Raw genomic sequence first — 25193 nt, 5'->3', positions numbered from 1 at the left:
TCCTTCTCCCAAATGCGCCTGCTTATATGTCATACAGATTAGAATTCTTTATGACTGATCAACAGTTCGTTTATGGGTCAATATTTATTCTTCTAATAATGTCAATAATAAATGACATTATTCTATTTAATCTACATCAAGATAAAAAGGACCTACTGTTTAAGCATTTTTGAAAGTGTGCTACTTAGGTTCTGGGTTTGTTTTTTTAAGGTTCCCCTTGTATGATTTATTCTTATGAAGGCACAATCTAAGAAAAGGTGGTCCCAGAGAGCTAGAATTTATAACATTTTAAAAATACGTTTCTTATTTTAAATAAATACAGAAATGTTAAAATTTTAAGTTGTCTAATTACTATATAAGTATGTTCTTACAAAGACCTTTCTGTGCCTGTGTCATGTCCAACTCTGTGACCCCACAGACTTTAGCCATACCCAGGCTCTTCTGTCTGTTAGATTTTTCCAGCAAGAATACTGAAGCAAGTTGCCATTTACTCCTCCAGGGGATCTTCCCAACCCAGGGATCAAACCCAAGTCTCCCGTGTCTCCTGCACTGGCAGGAGGATTCTTTGCAACTGAGCCACCTGGAAAGCTCTTGTGCCTATTCAACAATAAAATATTTGTTACTGCTTTTCTACCTTAAAAAAAAGAAAGGTAACTCTGGAAAAGTTGCCTCTGGAAACCATATAGTAAGATGAACTTAACTATATTTAAAGTTTTCATATATTAACAAAGTAGAAATTATTTATATATAAACTACAAAGTCACTATATGGCAGAAACATGCACACCAAAGCCAAAACTATTTTCAATATTCATTTTGAAACCTCAGGTAACTTAGAACTTTTTTACAAATCAAAGTATTTGTAACTCAGGCCCAAATATCTCATTTCCCAGGCTACTTCCAAAGATTTCAATTTAAAACTAACTACAAGAAGGCAACAAGCATAGCTAGTTTTTCATGAATAACTAACCTCATTTTAATTTTATGTTGCTTCAGTTCAGTTCCCACATTTAGAACAGGTTTTATCTAGGAAGTTAGTATACCATAATAGTCAAGTTATCAGCATAGAAATGGGAATGACAATAGAACATATATTATGAGATACTATAAAAAGATGATTATTAATCTATCGTTTCTCACCCAACCAAGGATCTCACTTATACAAACTTCCCAGCTTATCCTTGCATCAATTTTTCTCTCCTGGATTGTGTCAACATTATAAACACTTTAATAACTCTCACTTTACATTGACACCATATTCCCATTGCCCTATTTCCTTGATTTATAGCAAAATTTCTCCAAAAAAAAACTGTCTATATTCACTGTCTTCATTTCCCTCCTTGATTCTTTCTTGAACCCACTCCAACTGTGCTTTCATCCCTACCACTCCACAGAAACTGTTCTTACTGAAATAACCAGCAATCTCCACAGTATCCAATTATCAATTATCAGTCTGCATCTTATTTGACCTACTGGCAGAATTTGACACACCTGATCTTCTCCTCCCTGACACATTTCCATCCTTTTACTTCCCAGAAACATCACTCACTCTTGGTTTTCCTCCTTCCTCCCTCGTCCTCCTTCAAAATCTCCTTTGCAGATATTCATCTTCATCCTGACCTCTAAATAAAGCTAGCTTGCCTAAGGGCTTAGTCTTTGAATTTCTCCTGTTTTACTCCCTAGGCAACTAAAGACTTTAAATGATAAGTTACACACTTAACTGTGTTAAGTGTGATATCCCAACATAGCCTAGCCCTTGTTCCCTGTACTGCAGATTCACATATTTAGCTGCCCATCTGAAATCCCCACTTGGATATCTAGTAGGCATCTCAACATTACCACAGGGAGAATAAAATGTTAGATTCTTTACACACACTTAAAATTTCACTCCCCACCTCTACCCTTCTTTTTCCCTTTAATTAATATAAACACAATTCCATCCTTTCAATTTCGCAAGCCAGAACTTATGTCATCCATTACTTTTTCTTCTATTTTATTAGCCTCAAAAATACCCAGAATATACTGTTTCTCATCACCTCTGCCACTAGAACTCCCAATCAAAGCCGTTACGTCATCTCTTTTCAGTACTAGAGTAATAAGCCTCCTAAACAGACTCCTCGCCTCCACAAAACAAAAAGTCTAGACCACAGCAAGAATAATCCCCTGCAAACCTAAGTCAGATGGTATTACTTTTCTGCTTAAAGCTTCTCCTTACTTGCCATATAACTTGGAATGAAAACCACAGCTTTCATGGTCTCCTACGAAGCCTCCCCATACTCAAGCCCCCACTGCCAATCTCAGCCACTGCTCTTCCACACACACATGCCTCTCCAGCTACGCGGGCCTTGCCTTTCCTCAAACACACTAAGCGTATTCTGCCCCAGAGCCTCTGTCCTTGCTGCTTCTCAACCTGAACGCTCTTTCCTGGGTATCTGCACAACTCCTCTCTCACATCACTTAGGCTCAATTGCTACTTAACAGGGAGAGTTTTTCTTATTATTCTATATAAACTAGCAACTCCCAACCCATGCTGTCACTCTCAATCCTTTTATCTGCTTTATTTTTCTTAGTGCCCAACAGCACTCGACACAGCATCATTATTTACTGTCTGCATTCCCCAAATACTAAAAGGCAAGCACTATGAGTGGTGATTTCAATTTATTCAAAGAGCAGCACAAAGAAGAGCATCCAGTATTTAGCCTGATAGACATCTGCTGAGTGACAAAATAAGTAATAGCAAGTCATTATGCTGAAAGTTTTATAAAGATTAGCTCATTTAATCGTTAGAAAAACTATATGAAGGTAATATCATGATTCTAATTTTACCAATAAGACAAAGGCACAAGAGATTAAATAACTTGTATGTCACACAGTTGGTAAGCAGTGTAGTCAACTTCCTGAATCTTTTAAATGAGATCAACTTAGATCTCATCAACTAAATGTTTGGCACATAAAATAGGTAACATTTATATAATACTTATTATGTGCCCAACATTAATGTAAGTTCTTTATGTGTATTTACTTGTTTAATTCTCATAGTGTTTAATAAGTGGTTACTATTATTATTTTCACTATTAATTATTTATCAAGTTACCAACCTGAACTCGAGAAGTCACATAAAAGATGCTGCTGTGAGAGAAAAATAGCAGAAACGCCAACATTTACCAAATCAAAATTAACTGAATTCATACCATACAAACAGTTAACTGTGTTTGTTAGCTTGTAATTCTGAAAAAATCCTCTAACACAGACAACAGCTTGCCTTCTAATAGGCAATAGGCTGCCTTCATTTTAAAAAAATCTACCCATCCTCTAAAATCCTGGCTGCTAGTCCATATTGCACCACATTGTGTTTAATACACTTTTATTTGTAAGTCTAAAATTATGGGATTAAAGTCAATCTTTTTAATGTTTAAAATAGAACTTACTCATTTGTACCAAATACTACTGCAATCACCAAGCTTACCTAATGTTTAAACTGCTTCAACTAATGTTTAACTGTTTTAAAAGTCAGTTTTATTACCAAAAATAAAATTTGAAACTTCTGCATCTGAGAAAATAGCCAATTACTTTACCCTTGAGTTAAAGTGAAAGCCACAGCAATCATGAAATTTAGTGAATATAACTTCTTCGTTTCAACACAGCATTTGATTTTTAATTTTTAATTCAATCCATAGACATTCATCCTTTACTAAAAATCAACACATGAAAGATTCTGGGTAAAGACCCTTTAAACTTACGGTGCAATAATGGCTCTAGCAGGTCTTTTTGTAGACTGTACTTGTGAAAGCCAACCTTCTAGCTGGGCATTCAGCTGCGGTCCTATAAAAAGAGAAAGAGGTAAACTGGAGTGAGCAAAGCAATACAGTAACCATACATGACACAAAGTTCTCCCTGAGCTTATTTGGGACTAAAATAGCTTAATGGGCAGTGGATCATCGTTTTAGATGTTAATGTGTGAAATTTAACCAATTATAAAGTTTCCAGGAGCAAGCCGTATGATAAAGACAAGTACTGATTAAACAATATTTGCTTTAATCCATCTACTTATTTATTTACAATCACCTTCGTTCAAGACCACCACCACCTCCTCAAACCAAGGTACTGATCAAACAAAATAAAACAGCAAACAGAAAACAACAGTATATGAAAAGAAAATAACTGAATATTTCTGGAGCACCAAAACCTGCCTTAATCACTAAAATCACATCTATAGTGTGATCATTACAATACTCAATGATTGTTTCTGCCATCCACTCCAGCCCCTATTCCCATATTATATCAATAATCAGGAACTGCTGCTGCTAAGTTGCTTCAGTCGTGTCCAACTCTGTGCTACCCCAGAGACGGCAGCCCACCAGGCTCCCCCATCCCTGGGATTTTCCAGGCAAGAACACTGGAGTGGGTTGCCATTTCCTTCTCCAACGCATGAAAGTGAAAAGTGAAAGGGAAGTCGCTCAGTCATGTCCAACTCTTAGCGACCCCATGGACTGTAGCCTACCAGGCTCCTCCATCCATGGGGTTTTCCAGGCAAGAGTACCAGAGTCGGGTGCCATTGCCTTATCCAAACCAGGAACTATACCACCTCAAAAATCTCAGGTTCAGGCATCCCACTCTCTTCACTTCCTATTATTCCAGTTCACTTCTAAAAGTCTGTTGGAGTCATTTTGCCAACTATTCTTCATCCTCTCTTCTCCACTTTTATATCTATCCTTAGATTTGATGATCCATCACTATAATCATTTCCTTGCCTGTGGCCTCCTCCTTTGCTCCTCTCTTCCTCCATCATAGTCAAATCATAGTTAAAACCAGCATTCCACCTAACACAGCACCTCCACCTGAACAGCTGAATAAGACTGTAAAGAAACACAACCATAAGAACTTTGAAATTATGTTCATAAATTTCAGTAGACCCTTAGGAGACAAAGCCCAGAAATCATACCACAACGACTAGGGAATTTGCTCCTTCATCTTTAAGATAAAGAATTACTTCATATAGCTTCTCCTTTTATCTTAAACCGTCATCCCTTTCCCAATCCCAGCAGATGATCAACCTTTTCACTTTGTTAACGAAAAACAAGCAGCAGCAGAATACCCAACCACCCTGGTTTGCTCAGGACTTCACCAGTTTTAGCACTGGAAGTCTGGTGTCCTGGGAACTCTCTCAGTCCCAGGCAAACCTGAATGTTAGTCACCCTAAACTCAGAAGAGAACTACCTCCTCTTCCTCTTTTCCTGCTCCTATCAAAAGAAAAACAAACTACTTCTGCACTGGGTCCCAATTTGTCTTCCTTTCTCAAAGACTCTGCTCTTCCAACTATCCTTTTCTCCGGCCCTAATTTGTCCCTTTGTATGAGATAATTATCATCGGCATGCAAATTTAAACTTTTTTAATTAAGAAAAAAGACAAGCTAAACAAGCCTCTAACCAGCAACTCAGGACCATCTTTCTCAAGGACCCAGTAGCCATCTCTTTGAAATGTGATCATCAAGGATAGGAGTCTAACTTCAGAGGGTCACCTAGCCCCAAGTTGCTAAATTACCTCCTGTCATAAAAATACATAAGTTTATTTGTCCTGGGATAAAGCAATTAGCTAATACATTACGGTCACCCTGATTACCAAGCGAATTTAGAATGAACTATGTGTGACAAATGTTGCTGTCAAGTCTTCTTTCTTGAGCACTACTTATTATTTATCCTAAGAATATGCATGTAATGGATTTTATCCGCTTAGCTGTATAAAAGGATAAGTGTTCTTTAGGTCTTTGCAATCTCTTAGCAGACAGCTGGTGATGTGCATTGCATTCAAGCTTATCACTTGTCAAAAATAAAATTGTTTCCTTTCTCAGAATTGTTACGTTTATTGAAAAAGTTCTTAATTTAGATATGAATGTTCATAGCACTCATGTTTATTTATGTAAAAACAAAAGCAAAATGAATTCAAAACATTCTTAAAATTTTCTTCATATTCACAATCTGATTTCTAAATTTCTTTTTAACTCAGTCATCAATGACCCTGTTTTTCCATAATATCATCCTCTGTACCATTTAAGGAAGTAGTGATGTGATATTTCTTTTTAAAATGCTCCTCTACTGCCTCAGAATTCTCGTTCAAGCAACGGACACACATTGTTCAAGCTGTGATGGTACACCTTTCCTGATGTTACCAAACCAAAAGGTATCACCAGAAAGTGCAACTAACAGGTTTCAGAAGACAACACAGACCTGCTCATCTCTTCCTTAAATGATATGTTACCTGAAACACCAATGGGTTGCATTATCTAGTCATACCAACAGGATTAATTATTGAGTTTGGGTATATGTAGGCAGTGATAACCATTTCACAACTGACAATGATTTAACGATGCCACTGACTGCAAAACACATTTCAATTTCAGAAATATTAAAATATGGGGAAATCTATATCTTTAAATCAATGAAATATAGTAGCACTATGAAAACCACACTCTCCACAATATTCTGGTATTTTTATTTCAATGGATAACAGTAAAAAAAATCATCAAAGACTAGCTGTAACCAAAACTGTTTCTCAAAAGGCTTCCTGAACATAATCATCTCATTTAATTTAAAAAGGAACATTTCAGCAGTTCTCCGCAAATCCTTTCCCTCCTTACTGTTGTCTTACCTTGATCATATACTTAGAATTTATTGCTATGCTTTTTACAAAACTAAGTATCTTATTTTTAGATACATCTCAAGGGATGCTATTTGTTTTTATGTATCTATGACAAGACTCCTCACACAGAAAGTAACATGCCCTTGGGAACACAAGAACTGTCTGACTGAATCTGACCCCAAGCCCATCCAGAGCAGTACATAGCAAACCAAAAACACAGAAACAATCTTGTTGTAAAGAAAATTATTGTTCTCCTTGATACAAACCTCAAAGGGTCAGACTAAATCCAAATATCTTGGATTCCTTATTACCCACTAAAATTACAAACATAAGAATTTGTTTGTAATTTTTGCTAAACTCTGTAGTTCAGAATACAATTCATCAGGGCAAATAACTATCCAGTGAACAATCTTCAGTGCATACCATCCAACCCATATCTGGCTAAGTGGCTATCACTTAACCACATTCCTGCCCACTCATCTAGTCTTTCAAAAATTTTCATATGGTTAATACCAATTCCACTGGATTTCATACCTAAAAGGGATTTAAAATTTGAAGCATCACCGTGTACTCCTCCCTTGAGGTGATTTACAAAACCATAATCTGAAAAATGGGTTCAGCACTGATTCCTTTAACAGTCTATTAACTTGGAATCACTATTCTGAATCTATTTATAAACAAATTCCCTATCCTTATCAAATGCTGCCACTGAACTCCTTGAGAGTACCTGGTTATAGTGTCTGACCTCAACTCTCTTTAAACATCAACATATTGATTTATATCTGCTATTTCTTCATTATAAAAAAAAAATATGGGGGAACACATATAAAGACAAGGGTAAAACAATAATCTTATAATTATAAAAGACACCAAAATTAATATTTTCCAACTTTCCTGCTAATCTTTAAAATGACAGACAATTCTGTAAACTGCTTTTATTTACATAACAATACATAAGTATTTTCCTATATTATGGACACTTTAACATTTTATAGTTAAATAAGATTTCTTTGTGTAAATGGATCACTGGTTTCCTTAAATATTACTCTAATATGTTTAGATTTTTTCCAAGTTTTTGTGCAATTATAAATAATTCTATAACACATATCTCTATTTTCATATTTTAAATAATCTCCTTTGGAGACTCTCAGAATGGAATTACCATGTAAATCAATGTGAATCTTTTTAAGATTTCAAAACATGTATTAAAATTGTTATCCAAAATTGCATCCCTTCATAATTACGCACCATGCATGAACAACACCTGTTTTACCATACCCTCACCTCATTTCTCTCATTTGATAAAAATCAAAATTTAATGCCTGACCTCAATTATATTTGGCATTTCAAAATAAGTCATTGTATTTCTTCAAAGCAATTAAAATGACTAAAATATATATATATTGACTCTTAAGATACGTATTTTCTACTTAGACCATGGAATAGCAACATGGTGTTAATAATGGGTAACTTGTGACTGGCAGGAATACTGAAGGTTTAGCAAACAATTACTATCTATTGGCCTTTACAGTTGTTGCTGCTGTTCAGTCACCCAGTTGAGTCCGACTCTTCGCAACCCCATGGACTGCAGCAAGCCAGGCCTCCCTGTCCCTCACCATCTCCCAAAGTTTGCCCAAGTTCATGTTCATTGCATCGGTGATGCCGTCCAGCCATCTCATCCTCTGATGCCCTCTTCTCCTTCTGCCCTTGATCTTCCCCAGCATCAGGGGCTTTTCCAATTATTTGTCTGTGCACATCAGATGACCTAAACACTGGAGCTTCAGCTTCAGCATCAGTCGTTCCAGTAAATAATCAGGGTTGATCTCCCATAAGATTGACTGGTTTGATCTCCTTGCTGTCCAATGGACTTTCAGGAATCTTCTCTAGCACCACGGCTCAAAGGTATCAATTCTTCAGTGCTCTGCCTTCTTTATGGTCCAGCTCTCAACAACCGTACATGACCACTGGGAAGACCATACCCTTCACTATACGGACCTTGGTCAGCAAAGTAATGTCTCTTGCTTTTCAAAATACTGTCTAGCTTTGTCATTGCTTTCCTGCCAAGAAGCAATCGTTTTCTGTTTTCAAGGCTGTAGTCACCATCCACAGAGATTTTAGAGCCCAAGAAAAGGAAATCTCACTACTTCTACCTTTTCCCCTTCCATTTGCCATGCAGTAATGGGGCTAGATGACATGATCTTAGTTTTTTAATACTTAGTCTTAAGCCAGCTCTTTCACTCTCCTCCTTCACCCTCATCAAGAGGCTCTTCAGTTCCTCTTTGCTTTCTGCAATTAAGAGTGGTATCATCCACATATCTTAGATTGTTGATGTTTCTCCTGCTTATCTTGATTCGGCTTGTAACTCACTCAGTTCAGCATTTCTCATTATGTGCTCGGTGTACAGGTTAAACAAACAGGGTGACAACAGACAGCCCTGTCATACTCCTTTCTTGATCTTGAACCAATTAGTTGTTCCATACAGAATTCTAACTGTTGCTTCTTTTTTTTTTTTTTTTTTAGTTTTTTATTTTTAAAATTTTAAAATCTTTAATTCTTACATGCGTTCCCAAACTAACTGTTGCTTCTTGATCCACATACAGGCTTCTCAGGAGACAGGTAAGATGGTCTGGTATTCCCAACTCTCTTAAGAGCTTTCCACAGTTTGTCATGATCCACACAAGGCTTTAGTGCAGTCAATCAAACAGAGATAGATGTTTTTCTGATATTCCCTTGCCTTCTCTTTAACCCAGTGAATGTTAGCAATTTGATCTCTAGTTCTTCCGTCTCTAAACCCAGTTTGGACATCTGGAAGCCATTGGTTCGCGTAATGATGAATAGCCTAGCATGCAAGATTTATTAGCATGGGAGATGAGCACAATTGTTCGATGGTGAGCCATTCTTTGTTACTACCCTTCTTGGGAACTGGGATGAGGACTGACCTTTTCCCATTCTGCAGCCACTCCTGAGTCTTCCAGATTTGCTGACATAGTGAATGCAAAACCTCGATGGCATCATCTTTGGGGATTTGAATAGTTCTGCTGGAATTTCATCACACCACTAGTTTTATTAACAGCAGTGCTTCTTAAGGCCCACTTGACTTCGCACTCCAGAATGTCCGGCTCTGAGTGACTAACCACACCATCATAGTAATCCAGCTCATTAAGATCTTTTCTACACAATTCTTCCATGTATTCACTCTATCTCTTCTTGATCTCTTCAGCATATACTAGGTCTCCACCATTTTTACCCTTTATTGTGCCCAAGCTACCCATTACACCCAGTCACAAGTTATCCATTACTGAAGTTTATGAAACAACTACCATCTACTGGCCTTTACAGGAGACAGGTCAAATTCAAAACCAAGCCTATTATGTTGTATTATGCTTAAGTTTTTTTGTTTTTTTTTTTAATGCTTAAGTTTTAAATCACTCACAGTCATAAATACTTTCACATTCTCCTGCCATTAAATCTTTTTAAGTAATGAGGTATTTTTTTTAACCTTTTAGTAACAATAATTCTTTCTCCTATAATAGTCAAAAAGTGGTCTACAGACCAGAATCATCCAATGTGTTTATTTTAAAGAGAGATCACTATGTCACCACAGTCTCTGGGGATGGTACCTACAGCTTTTAACAAGCTTTTAGCCAGCTCTGCAGTGACTGTGATACACACTATGCGGGACCACTGCCATAAAGCATTAATGCGTGCAAGAACACGCTGCATGAAGGAGTATATGAACGAACGCAGCTAACGTAACAGACCCTTGGTGACGAACTGTCTCCACTGCATAAATAAGTCGCATAATCTATAAATTAGCAATATAAAAATGCATGAATGTTTGTCTCTAAACTACTTGAGGGTTTCCCTTGTAGCTCACTGAATCCATAAGTGATCCACTATTCCTTAAAATATACATGTTTATTTTTAATAGTGTTTCTAACCTCTCACTTCAATCAATGCCTCACCAGCTTTTCCACTCAAACAACCCTGATGACAAAGGAAAATAAATTCAAGATTCATAAAAACTGGATGATAAACAAACTCTAACATCTTCTTAGTCCAAAAATTTATGTGAATGTAATAAACTAAATGACAATACAATAGCCATAGTAATTTCAAAACTCCCATGCTCCTACCTGTGATTTAAATGGAGGCCCTAAGAAGATACACCACATTTACCCTCTAACACCAGGGTCAAGTGCTCTAATTAGGAAACATGAACCAGAATCATAAAAGGCAAGAGGCTAAAGTGGCACAAATGCTTAACATTGAGTCCACAATACTTCTTTAATGCATAAATAACCAGGACTTGTTATTTTCTCCCAACTGCAACTAAATTTTTTTTTTTTAATGTTTCTTTGGGTTACAACCAACCAGTTACTACTACCCAATCTGGATAATTTGATACCAAATGCAAACACACAATTTATGGGAAAATAAAACGAATCTGCCTGAATGGAAAGAATCAGAAATAGGATAACTTTCCACACAAGGAAACAATTTTCAGGTAACTGCTCAAAATAAGTTTCTGATACCAACGGTCAAGATGGCAGAATAGGAGGACGTGAAGTTCTCATCTCCTAACAGGTCAGGGCTTGGGCCTAAGCACCTGTGGTGGTGGTGGTGGTTGTTCAGTCACTCGGTCATGTTCGACTCTTTGCGATCCCATGGACTGCAGCAGGCCAGGCTTCCCTGTCCTTCACCATCTCCCTGGGCTTGCTCAAACTCATGTCCACTGAGTCGGTGATGCCATCCAACCATCTCATCCTCTGTTGCCCCCTTCTCCTCCTCCCTTCAATCTTTCCAAGCATCAGGGTCTTTCTAATGAGTTGGCTGTTTGCATCAGGTGGTCAAAGTATCTGAGCTTTAGCTTCAGCATCAGTCCTTCCAAAGAACACCCAGGACTGATCTTCTTTAGGATGGACTGGTTGGATCTCCTTGCAGTCCAAGGGACTCTCAAGAGTCTTCTCCAACACCACAGTTCAAAAGCATCTATTTTTTTGGCACTCAGCCTTCTTTCTGGTCCAAGGCCCTGTGGTAGGAGCACCAAGTCCAAGCTGCTGAACTTACAGAGTACTTCAACCCTAAGAAATATGAATCCATGTGAGCTCTTCCAAAGGTCCGCATCTCAGCACCAAGACCCAGTTCCACCGACTGCCTCCAAACTCCAGTGCTGGACACCTCAGGCCAAGCAATCAATAAGACAGGAACACAGCCCAACCCATCAACCAAAATGAGATGACAGAGAAATATGTTACAAATGAAGGAGCAAGCTAAAAACCTATAAGACCAAATAAAAGAAGAGGAAAGAGGCAACCTACCTGAAAAAGAATTCAGAGTAATATTAAGAAAGATGATCCATTAACTCAGAAATAGAATGGAGGCACAGATTGAGAAAATATAAGAAATGTTTACAAGGACCTAGAAGAAGTAAAGAACAAACAAATGGTGATGAAAAACACATTAACTGAACTGAAAAATACACTAGAAGGAATCAACAACAGAATAACTGAGGCGAAGAACAAATAAGTGAGCTGGAAAACAGAATGGTGGAAATAACTGTCAATGAGCAGAGTAATGAAAAAACAATGAAAAGAAATGAGGACGGTCTCAGAGACCTCTGGGACAACATTAAATGCACCAATCTTTGAATTATAGGGGTTTCAGAAGAAAAAGAGAGTCTGAGGAAATATTTGAAGAGATTATAGGTGGAAAACTTCCTTAATATGGGAAAGGATATCAGGCCAGAAAGAACTGGCAAGATATATTTAAAGTGATGAAAGTGAAAAACCTACCATCAAGATTACTCTACCCAGCAAGGATATCATTCAAATTCAATGGAGAAACTAAAAGCTTTACAGATATGCAAAAGTTAAAATAATTCAGCACCACCAAACCAGCTTTACAGCAAACGCTAAAGGAACTTCTCTAGGTGGGAAACACAAGAAAAAAGACCTATAATAACAAGCCCGAAACAATTAAGAAAATGGTAATAAGAACATGCATATAATTATCTTCAATGTGAATAGATTAAATACTTCAAACAAAAAACATAGACTGGCTGAATGGATTCAAAAGCAAGACCCATTATATGATGTCTACAAGACACCCACTTCAGATTTAGGGACATATACAGACTAACCGTGAGGGGGTGGAAAAAGATATTCCATGCAAATGGAACTCAAAAGAAAGCTGGAGTAGCAACAGTCAAATCAGGCAAAACAGACTTTAAAATAAAGACCATTAGTAATACAAGAGACAAGGAAGGACACGACATAATGATCAAGGGATCAATCTAGGGAGAAGGTGTAACAATTATAAACATTTATGCACCCAGCATAGGAGCACTTCAATACATAAGGCAAACACTAACAGTCATAAAAAAGGAAATCAACAGTAACACAGTAATAGTGGGGAACTTTAACACCCTTATTCATACCAAAGGACAGATCGTCCAGACAGAAAATACAAGCTTTAAATGACACATCAGACCAGATAAACATAATTGATATTTATAGGACATTCCATTTGAAAGCTGCAGAATATTGTTTCTTCTCCAGTGCACATGGAACATTCTTCAGGAGATCACATCTTCAGTCACAAATCAAGCCTTGGTAAATTTGAGAAAACTGAAACAGTTTTAAACATCTCTTCCAATCACAATTCTATGAGACTGGAAATTATAGGGAAAACAAAAATTGGAAGAACACAAACATGGGCAGGCTAAACAATATGTTACTAACTACCCAAGAGATCACTGAGGAAATCAAAGAGGAAATCAAAAACTACCTAGAGGGACCTCCCTGGTGGCTCAGTGGGTAAGAATCCATCTGCCAATGCAAGGGACACCTGCCTCAGAGAAATGAAGCCCATACACCACAACCACTGAGCCCAGACACTGCCTCTCCTGGAGCCTGTGAGCCCCAGGGCCTGCGTGCTGCAGCTGCTACGTGGGCTCTAACACATGCCTAGAGCCTGTGCTCCACAACAAGGGAAGCCTCCTCAACGAGAGGCCTGTGCACCGCAATGAAGAGTGGCCCCTGCTCGCCAAAACTATGCAAAGACCATTCGCAGCAACAAAGACCCAGCACAGTCAGCAAGAAAACAAATAAACAAAATAATTTTTTTAATCTTCCAATAAATGAAAGTCCAGGACCAGATGGCTTCACAGGTCAATTTTATCAAACACTTAGGGAAAAACTAATAACACCATCCATCTCAAACTCTTCTGAAACAAACAGCAGAGGAAAAACATTCCCAAACTCATTCTACAAGGCCATCATCACCTTAATACCAAAAGCAGGAAAAGATAATCACAAGAAAAAGAAAATTACAGACCAATATCACTGATGAACACAGTAAAATTCTCAACAAAATATTAACAAATTGAATTCCAAAACATGTTACAAAGGATTACAGGATCAAGTGGAATTTATCGCAGGAACACAAGGATTCTTCAATATACACAAATCAATCAATATGATACTCCATATTAACAATTCTTGACCAGAGACACATTAATACATCTTTTGTTACCCAAATGTTATTGACCAGAGATGTATCAATACATTTTTAGAGACTGATACATTTAACATCACCATGCCAAGCTATCAGAGCTTAAAACTGACCAAAAGTTCATTATACAACTTATGATTGTTATTATCATTCACATTTTGTTTGTTCCCTTAGGTTTTGGTTCCAACCTTTTGTACATTATAACCGCAAGTTTATTACCATAAAATTTTCAAAACTGATGAATCACAAAATTTTGAGTGAAGAATTTTTCTGTGAATTCTATGCAGATACTTTCTCTGATGAACCTACCCCAATACAATAAGTACCATATACAGAAAATCCACAGCAAACATCATTCTCAATGGTGAAAAACTAAAAGCATTTGCTCTAAGGTCAGAAATAAGACAAGGATGCCCACTCTCATCACTATTATTCAACACAGTTTGGAAGTCCTAGCCATGCCAATCAAGGGGAAAAAAGAAAAAAAGGGAATCCAAAATGGAAAAGAGAGACTAAAACTGTCACTGTCTGCAGATGACATGATATTCATACTAAGAAAGTCTTAAAGATGCCACTAGAAGACTACTGGTGCTAACCAATGAATTTGGTAGAGTTGCAGGATACAACACTAATGCACAGAAATCTTTTCCATTCCTACAGACTAGCAATGAAAGATCAGAAAGAAAAATTAAGGAAATAATCCCCTTTATTTACCACTCCAATGAAGAGAATAAAATACCTCGGAATAAATGTTCCTAAGGAGCCAAAACACCGGTCCTCAGAAAACTATTAATAGAAGACACTGACAAAAGAGATCAAAGATGACACAGACAGTGAGATATACCACATTCTTGGATCTATTTTCATATTGCAAATGAAAATGACATGGAAAAACACTTAAACACTAAACCAAACAACAAATCACTGTTAAACCTAAAATAACATCTACATTACTAATCTAGGTTAAAATAAATAACCCAAATTGTTGAGAATTGCTATTGGACCAATAAAATATGTATCAGAGGGTTGGGATACATATATATGGACCAATCTGACAATACTTCCCTGTTACCAAGAAGGGCCTTCCCCCTTTTACTTTACTTCCCTAGGTTTGATAGTTGTTGTTTAGTCGCTGGATCATATTTGAATCTTTTGTGACCCCATGGACTGTAGTCTGCCAGGTGCCTCTGTCTGTGGAATTTCCCAGGCAAGAAGATTAGAGTGGGTGGCCATTTTCTTCTCCAGGGGATCTTCCAACTCAGGGAACCTGTGTCTCCTGCATTGGCAGGTGGATTCTTTACCAGTGAGCCACCAGGGAAGCCTTCCTAGGTTTGATATCCATTACCAGATTTCTGGTAGATAGAATCAAAGAATAGAGAAACAATCTAGAAAAGAATGGTCCAGAAAAGAGAACATTAAACACTTTAGTAGTATTTTTTCAGTTTATTTTTACTGAAGTATAGTTGATTATTAATATCTTTCTTTTTATAATTTTTTCCCTGAAAATGCAACACCTTCAACAGTTTGTTTTTTCCTTTTTTTTTTAATTTGTCTATCAGGTACTTGAGTTATTGTCCACAGCAATCACGTACCAGACAATCTAGATGAGTCATTATTACTTTTTGAAGTAATTAATGATAATCTACCACAATTTTTGTTTTTGTACTTTTGCTGTGACATGTTTGAGGCCTCTTTCCTTTTTTTCACAATTGTTGGTACTGCGTGTGCCAGCTCATTGATTTAAAGACTGTTTCTGATTTTGCAACCATAAGATGCAAACAAAAAGAATTTCAGCAAGTTTTTCCTTGATAACTAGCCAAGAAAACATGCCTAATGTGAACAGAAATGGGCATGCCAGGTATCAGATAAGAAAAGACAAAGATAATTGGTCAGAAAAGCCATCAAAATAAAAGGCCTTCTAAGGAGTTCTGAGACTGATGATTTAGGGGTCAAACAAAGTTTGGAAACTAATGGACATGATTAAGCACGAAAGTTAAGGTACATGTGTGCATCCACTCTACCAAACACTTTCCATATCATTTGAACTGTTTTCATCAAACTGCCTAATACTGAAATAAATGTGTTAATCTAAAACCTGCCCAGATTGAAGAACACCTGGTTTAAACCCAAGTGGAATCTCTCCCATTCCCAAATCAAACCAGAAAAGTTCTGAGAGCCTCACAGCCATGCTCAGGCATTAGCTCCTTTAAGAGGCCTTAGATAATGTCACTAGCACTTTCTTTTAAATTATAGCTGCCACAAAAACTCTATTAAAGAAATAAAAAATGCTCTTTCAAACCCCTCTACACTAAGCCAATTTGAAAGACATACAGATAACTACTCAACCAATCAATTCTATAAACCAACATTACCCAAATTTTGTCAGCAAAGTCAGAATACAGACCTTTGTGCCTAAATAAATTGGAAAGGGGTGAGTGAAAGAACGGATCACGACTAAACTTGGGAGGTAGAGGAATGACAGTACACTGCCAGTGACACAACTAAGACCAGGAATTTTGTTCCGAGATGAAGACTTTGACTTCAGACACACTGAAAGTTTTTGGAGACAATAAGGCAACCAGATAAAGATATCCAATTGGTAAAGAATAAGAGTCTTAACTGCAGAAAAAAAGGACAGAAACAGATTTTGCAGTCATCTAATTACGATGGCTAAGTATGAACGTGTACATATCAATGCTGACAACACAAACGTTAAAAAACTGAGTCTTAGAACAAGAGGTATGAGTATGAAGCTGACCCAGCAAAAGTGGGCAAGGAGATCAGCACAAGACTAGGGGGAAATAAAGTACACAGAAAGCAAAGAGGTAAGACAGACTCTAATCCAATAGTCTGTAATAAACAAGCATGATGAGAACCAAAAAATGCCAAGAAATATATTCGGTGACTCTGAGAAATTAGTAATCTTAGAACAATTACTTTCCAGTGCTTGGGAGTAAAACCTGCATATACAAGTAGTTACAGACAAGATAAATTACAAAAAGATGGAGTCATCAAATGAAAACACTCCAAGAACTGAAAGCAACTATCATTGCCTTCTTTTTCATCACCTCTAGTTCTCCTAATTTGAAGTCTCCAACACTTCAAATACATCCATTCACTCACTTTATGAAATATAACCTTAACCTATCGGCATTAGTAATCATATTTTTATACCTCTCAATAAACCAAGCCATCTATTAATGTCATGGGAAAGTCAACATTTGAGTATGCTTTTGGAATATTATCCAAAATAGATAGCAAAAATTTTTGGAAGATAAACAGTTTTAAGATTTTTTTCTACATATTCACATTTAAACATGTATTACAGGTTTACAATCCTGTAGCTAGTTCTACAGAAATTCAAGCCAACATTTCATATTAAAAAGGAAAGTGATAATTAAAATTACTAACATTTAATATTGGTAACATAGCTTTCATCTAAGGACATAAAAGCAACGTTTAATCATCCATTAATGCTGACCAAACAGTCCTGCTTGCTCCAGGAGCATACAAGCATCAACATGTTTAAAATCTACCCTAATGACACATAAAATAGTTTAAAACATTTGTGATTAATATTTAAATAATGACAATAAATGGGAATATAACAACAAAAGTTATTTTGGATAAAATACTTCAGACTAAAAGTAAATCTTCTGAATGTGAACTTTAGTAACTGTCATTCAGAAAGTTAAGAAAAGGACGAGACCAAAATCTGCCTGCCAATGCAGGAGACATGGGTTTGATCCTTGGTCCAGGAGGATTTAACATGCCGCAGAGCAACTAAGCCCTTGCGCCCCAAGTACTGAAGCCCATTTAAATCATGCCTGCAAGCCACAACTACTGAGCCTGTGTGCCGCAACTACTGAAGCCCAGGCGTGCCTAGAGCTGTGCTCTGCGACAAGAAGCCACCACAACCAGAAGCCCACACACTGCAACGAAAAGGAGCCCCTGCTTCCTGCAACTGGAGAAAGCCCAAGCAAAGCAACAAAGATCCCATGCAGTCAAAAGAAATAAATAATACAGGCTTTAAAAAAAAAAGAGAAAACATTTGCTAAGTAGACTCCATGAACAAGGTAACAAATGCAACAAAAGTATACTGTTTTCATTTACTTTAGATACACTTGATGTTCACTTCAAAAAGAGGCAAGAAAAGAACTGCAAACAAGAAGAACAGGAAAAACCAGGGAGTTCCCTGGTGGTCCAGTGACTGAGACTCTACACTCCCAAAGCAGGGGGCCTGGGTTCCATCCTTAGTCCAGGAGCTGATCCCCCACATGCCCCAACTAAGACCTGGAAGAGCCAAATAAATAAAGGAATATTTTTTAAAGATTAAAAAAGGAGGAGGACAGGAAAAACCAGAGCTTATAGTGTACTTACAACTGGAGATACCAAGGGGACATTTCATACAAAACAGGCATGATAAAGGACAGGAACAGTAAGGACCTAACAGAAGCATAAGAGATTAAGAAGAGGTGGCCAGAATACACAGAAGAACTATACAAAAAAGGTCTTTTTTTTTTTTTAATTGGAGACTAATTACTTTACGATATTGTAATGGTTTCTGCCATACACTGACATGAATCAGCCATGGGTGTACATGTGTTCCCCATCCTGAACCCTCCTCCTACCTCCCTCCCCACCGCATCCCTCAGGGTCATCCCAGTGCACCAGCCCTGAGCATCCTGTCTCATGCATCAAACCTGGACTGGTGATATATTTCACATATGGTAATATACATGTTTCAATGCTATTATCTCAAATCACCCCACCCTCACCTTCTCCCACCAAGCCCAAAAGTCTGTTCTTTACATCTGTGTCTCTTCTGTCTCACATATATGGTCATTGTTACCATCTTAATGACCCGGATAACCACAATGGTATGGTCACTCATCTACAGCCAGAATCCTAGAGTGTGAAGTCAAGTGGGCTTTAGGAAGCATGACTACAAACAAAGCTAGTGGAGGTGATGGAATTCCAGCTGAGCTATTTAAAAGCCTAAAAGATGGTGCTGTTAAAGTGCTGCGTTCAATAGGTCAGAAAATTTGGAAAATTCAGCAGTGTCCACAGGACTGGAAAAGGTCAGTTTTCATTCCAATGCCAAAGAATATTCAAGCTACCATACAACTGTACTCATTTCATATGAGGGTAAGATTATACTTAAAATCCTTCAAGCTAGGCTTCAGCAGTATGTGAACCAAGAACTTCTAGATGTACAAGCTGGGTTTAGAAAAGGCAGAGGAACCAAAGATCAAACTGCCAACATGTGTTGGATGATACAAAAGGCAAGGAAATTTCAGGAAAACATCTACTTCTGCTTCACTGACTACACTAAAGCCTTTGACTGTGCGAATCACAACACATTATGGAACATTCTTAAAGAGATGGAAATACCAGACCATCTTAACCTATCTCCTGAGAAGCCTGTATGTGAGTCAGGAAGCAGTAGTTGGAACTGGACATGGAACAACAGACTGGTTCCAAATTGAGAAAGGAGTATGACAAGGCTGTATATTGTCACCCTGTTTATTTAACTTCTATGGAGAGTACATCATGTCAAAGGCCAGCCTGGATGAATTACAAGCTGGAATCAAGATTGCTGGGAGAAATATCAACAACCTCAGATATGCAAATGATACCACTCTAATAAAAAGCCCCTTGATGAAGGTGAAAGAGAAGAGTGAAAAAGCTGGCTTAAAACTCAACATTCAAAAAACTAAGATTACGGTATCTGGGCCCATCACCTCATGGCAAACAGAAGGGGGAAAAGTAGAAACAGTGACAGATTTCATGTTCTTGGGTTCCAAAATCACTGCAGATGGTGACTGCAGCCATAAAGTTAAAAGACACTTGCTCCTTCAAAGAAAAGCTATGACAAACCTAGACAGTGTATTAAAAGGTAAAGGCATCACTTTGTCAACAAAGGTCTGTATAGTCAAAGCTATGGTTTTTCCAGAAGTCATGTACAGATGTGAGAGTTGGACCATAAAGAAGGCTGAGCACTGAAGAACTGATGTTTTTAAACCGTGGTGCTGGAGAAGACTCTTGAGAATCCCTTGGACTACAAGGAGATCAAATCAATTTTAAAGGAAATCAACTCTGAATATTCATTGGAAGGACTGATGCTGAAGCTGAAATTCCAATAATTTGGCCACACGATGCGAAGAGCAGACTCAGTGGAAAAAGACTCTGATGCTGGAAAAGACTGAGGGCAGAAGAAGGGAGCGACAGAGGAAGAGATGGCTGGACGGCACCATCCACTCAGTGGACATGAGTTTGAGCAAACTCCAGGAAGACAGTGAAGGACAGGGAAGCCTGGCATGCTGCAGTCCATGCAGTCCCAGAGAGTCAAACATGACTTAGCTACTGAACAACAGCACAATGTGACAGGCACAGTACTGCGTTCCTTAGAATGTTATTCTTGGTTAACTGTCATAGTAATCATATCACATAGTTATTATCTCTAGCTTACAAATAAATTTTAAAAACAAAGTTTCCCTGGGACCTTCTTGGTAGTCCAGTGGTTAAGACTCTGCGCTTCCACTGCAAGGGGCACGGGTTCAATCCCTGGTTGGGGAACTAAGATCCAACGTGCCACATGGCACGATCAAAAAAATATGTTTCCTCAAGTTCATACAGCTAATAAATGGCAATGTCAAGATCTTTCAGTCACACTGGTCTGTCTCTGAATGCCGCTGCACACTGCCAAATCTGAATGCAAGTGATCCAAGTGAGCCCTAGCTTTCCTACAGAGCTAAGCCTCAATTTCCTCTTCTGTAAAATGAAAAGGGTAAACTCAATTATGTCTGTAGTTCCACATTACTGTAACATACTAAGAGGTAGATATTTAGGCTGATGCTTACAGAAGATAATTATCAATGGCTCAGATGGTAAAACGTCTGCCTGCAATGCGGGAGACCCAGGTTCAACCCCTGGGTCAGGAAAATCCTCTGGAGAAGGAAATGGCAACCCACTCCAGTACTCATGCCTGGAAAATTCCATGGATGGAGAAGCCTGGTGGGCTACAATCCATGGGGTCGCAAAAAGTCGGACACGATTGAGCAACTTCACTTTCACTTTACTAGGTATAAATCCACACCATCACCTTTCATTCCATACTTTCCTCAAATGTTATATCAGAAACTAAGAAAGATCAAGGTAGGAATGACAGAACAGACAGACATCGAGAAACTCTTTCCCAAAAGTGAGAAAATGAAGAAAATTAAGTAACACTGAAGACAACTTAATTACTCTTAAGAAATTATACCTTTCTTTTTTCATTTATTTTTAATTTGAGGATAACTGCTTTAGTTCCCCAACCAGGGACTGAACCCAAGCCACTACAGTGAAAACGCCTAACCACTCAACTGCCAAGGAATTCCCTACAAAGCCTCTTAAAGTAAAGTTTTGTGAAGTATGAATCTCAATGTATTTTCATCATTAAAAGAATCATCAGATGGCACTTATTAATTGATAACATTATTTAGAAGACTTTGCTACTTTACTTCAGTTTTGTTTAGGAGAAGATCTGGGTTCCTTGGGAAAACAGGAAATGTAAAATTAAGCCTGGAACATCTTACACCAGATGTAGTGGTTAATTTAGTACATCACCTAGACTGAATTATGGGGTGCCAGACCTTTGGTCAAACATTATTCTGAGTGTGTCTGTGATGGTGTTTCTAGAAGAGATTAACATCTGAATCTGCAGACTGAGTGAAGCAGATGACCTTCCCTAATATGGGCGAGCCCCATCCAGTCAGTTGAAGGCCTTAACAGAACAGAAAGGCTGGCCCTTCCACCGGAAGAGGGAATTCTACATCGAGCCTGCAGGTCTGGCTCCCCAGGTCTTGAGCTCACTGGACCCTCCACTGGAACTACACCCACCCCCCTTCCTAGGTCTCCAGCTTGCCTATTGCAGGCCTCGGGATTTGTCAGTCTCCAAAGCTGCGTGAACAAGTTCATTATAAGCAGTCTCTTTCTACAGATACAGAGATGGAGATAAAGACAGAGATATATCCTGGTATATTCTATTGGCTGTGTTTCTCTGAAGAACACAGACTAACACACCAGAAAGCAAGAGTCATCAAAGCCTATCAAGGCCATGCTGAAAGGCTTCAAGAACCAGAGGCTCCCACTGGCTAGAGATGAGGCAATCCGAGCATCTTTTAAGTCTGCGTTTCCAATGACCGTTGAAGACATTTGCCAGTTACCTTTGGATACTGCTAGGGAGCCGATTCATTATTTTGGTAACTGGTAAATAAATAAAAATAATCAAGCATTATTCATCCTACTTCTATATGAACTGTTCCTCTGGATAGCCAAAAAAATCAAGGATAGAAAGTATTCCTTTAAAGAAGTGTTACAGATAATAAATGAAGGTAGAATGATAAAAAATATCACCACTTTACAAGCCCTAATACATTAATAAATCTAAACGATGATCACAGAGGACTACCAACATCACCAAAAAGAAGACAACCAGACATTTGTTACTTCCTGACAAAACAAAAACTCAGGGAACATAATACTGAAGGAGAAGAACAAAGTTGGAGGGCTAAGGATTGACACTACCCAATTCCAAGACTTAATATACAGATACAACAATCAAAACAGTGTAGTGTTGATTAAAGAGCAAACTGAGTAATGGAATAGAATGGAGAACCCAGAAAAGGACCCTCATGCATACAGTCACCTGATCTTTGACAATGGAACAGAGGCAATACAACAGAGAAAAGATCATCTGAATTTTCAGCAAACGGTGATGGAACAATTGGACAACCAGGGGTTATATGGTAAATCTCTGCGCCTTCCGCTCAATTTTGCTATATACCTAAAAGTGTTGAAAACAAACTCTATTTTTAAAAAAACAATAAAATAAATGTTTAATACATAAGAGCTATATCAGCCAATTAAAATGTATGGCTCTTATTTAAATCCAAACTTAAAAACAGTTTTAAAAGAAATTATGGGGGCTTCCCTGGTGGCTCAGTGGTAAAGAATTCATCTACCAATGCAGGAGACATGTAGTGGATCCCTGATCCAGGGAAAATCCCACACGCCACAAAGCAACTAAGCCCCAGCATCACAACTATTGAGACTGTGCACAGAGCCCGGGAGTTTGCAGCTGCTGGAGTCTTCTTACACGAGAGCCTGTGCTCCACAAGAGAGGCCACTGCAACAAGCACATGCACCACAGATGGAGAGTAGCCCCCTCGCTGCAACTAGACAAAAGCCTGCACAGCAGCAAAAACCAACCCAGCCTCCCCAAAAGAAAACAGATAACTACGAAGAAATTATGACAGGAAAATGTGAGCAGTAACTGGACATGAGGGAATTAATGGTTGTTTAACAGTGATAGTATTAGTATGGGTACGTTTTCTAGAGATGTATACTGAAATGTCTACAGATGAAATGAAATACTGGGACGTGTGGTAAAGAAATGTAGGGGCAATATGATGTGCAGGGCAACTTTAAGTGGTACAGAGGAAACACACAGGCAATGGGCTAATAATTTTGTAGTTCCATGTTGTGTGTGTTAGTCATTAAGTCTGACTCTTTGTGACCCCATGGACTGTAGCTCGCCAGTCCTCTGTCCATGGAATTCTCCAGGTAAGAATACTGGAGTGGGTTGCCATTTCCTCCTCCAGGGAATCTTCCAGACCCAGGGATCGAACCCATGTCTCCTGCATTGTAGGCAGATTCTTTACCGTCTGAGCCGTAGGTAAATGAAAATTCATCATCTTGTTCACTTCATTAAAATCACAGATTTTTAGAGGTGTAAAGAACTTTAGAAATCAGAGCACCATAAACACGAGGGAAAGAAAAGGAGACAAAGCCAAAAAGACCTGAGTATGTGACCTGAACTTTCTGTCTTTGTTTCCTTTTCTATAGAGGTGAGGATAAAACACTTGCCTTCGTGGGGTGGTTTAACATTAGATGGAATAACATGAAAACATGTGTTTCCTTAAAGCCAACTCTCTTAACCCTTTCTTTCCTAAAGTATTAAACAAACATTAGCTCAACTGGTTCAATCTCATTTAAAAAGTGAGAAAAAAAAAAATCTCCAAATTCCACATGCAATTAGCTCCTTCCTAACAATACCATCTCTTCATGGGCAATAAGCTTTGTATAAATATAGGATAATGCAGGACTTCATTCTATAAAGGAAGGGAAAAAATAATGAATACTAAATTGTTTTGTAGTTATCAGCCTAATTTCATTAAATGAAACTGCCATGTAGAAATGTTAATAGTTCCCAATCATTTGGTAATCAATAGTAACTACTTCTAATAAAAACATAATTCCTAAGTAAAACTTTATGGTTTTTTTAATGTGTTGGTGTTTAGCAGAGGTTTTAAAATTTTTGATTTGTTGTTTATATATGTTCTGAAAACAGTTATTATCAAATTACCCTCTGACCTCTGTTCTCAAATATTATCTTGGAGAGCCACTTGAGGCCTCAGAACAATGAGGGGCTGCCCAGGAGAACTAGCTAATAGGAATCAAATTCACAAATGCTAACCAAGTGTCAAGAGTCCTGCCTCTGTGTCTCAATCCCTGGTCCAAGAGCCATATTTAAGAGAACTGCTGATGTAATTAATAAAAATTCAGACACACCCGCCCCCACCAAAGCCTAACTCAAAAAGACTAAATCAGAATATACAGGAAAATATCAAGCCTAAACCTAGCAGATAAAAGCACTTCATTGAAGATTATTCTATTTCTTCCTATTATCTATCCTTAAATATCTTCCCCCTGGCCAGCCCTTGAAATGATCTTACCTCATTCAAACAGTTCCAGGTATCTCACCTTTGAAGTATCTGATTTTGTCTCACTTGGCAACAGGATGTATCTGCAGACCTAAACTCTGCCTGGCTTCAATTAACACCAAGGGACCCAGAGCTACCAACACCCCAGCAGGGCAGACTGCAAACAGCTTCTACCCTGGTTTCACTGATTCTGCTCAGAACTCTCCCTTGCTGATCTCCTGACCTGGAAGTCTGAATATTGCACTGCCTGCTACCCTATTGGTATTAGCAGATT

General features: G+C 38.1%; 1 protein-coding gene across 4 annotated transcripts in view; it reads right to left on the bottom strand.

The window, feature by feature from the left end:
* Positions 1–25193, bottom strand: part of MEMO1 (mediator of cell motility 1) — a 122957-nt gene that overhangs the window by 69687 nt on the left and 28077 nt on the right. For all 4 annotated transcript variants that reach the window (XR_003588738.3, XM_027966964.3, XM_027966965.3 and 1 more), the window contains exon 2: positions 3740–3821. Coding sequence is in view for 3 of the 4 variants with exons in the window: in XM_027966964.3 (XP_027822765.1) it covers positions 3740–3821 (82 nt within the window). In the remaining variant the exon portion in view is untranslated. The remainder of the gene's footprint in view (positions 1–3739; positions 3822–25193) is intronic.

This window comes from Ovis aries, chromosome 3 (genome assembly GCF_016772045.2).
Source record: "Ovis aries strain OAR_USU_Benz2616 breed Rambouillet chromosome 3, ARS-UI_Ramb_v3.0, whole genome shotgun sequence".
NCBI lineage: Eukaryota > Metazoa > Chordata > Mammalia > Artiodactyla > Bovidae > Ovis > Ovis aries.
This window is presented reverse-complemented; position numbering and strand designations above follow the sequence as displayed.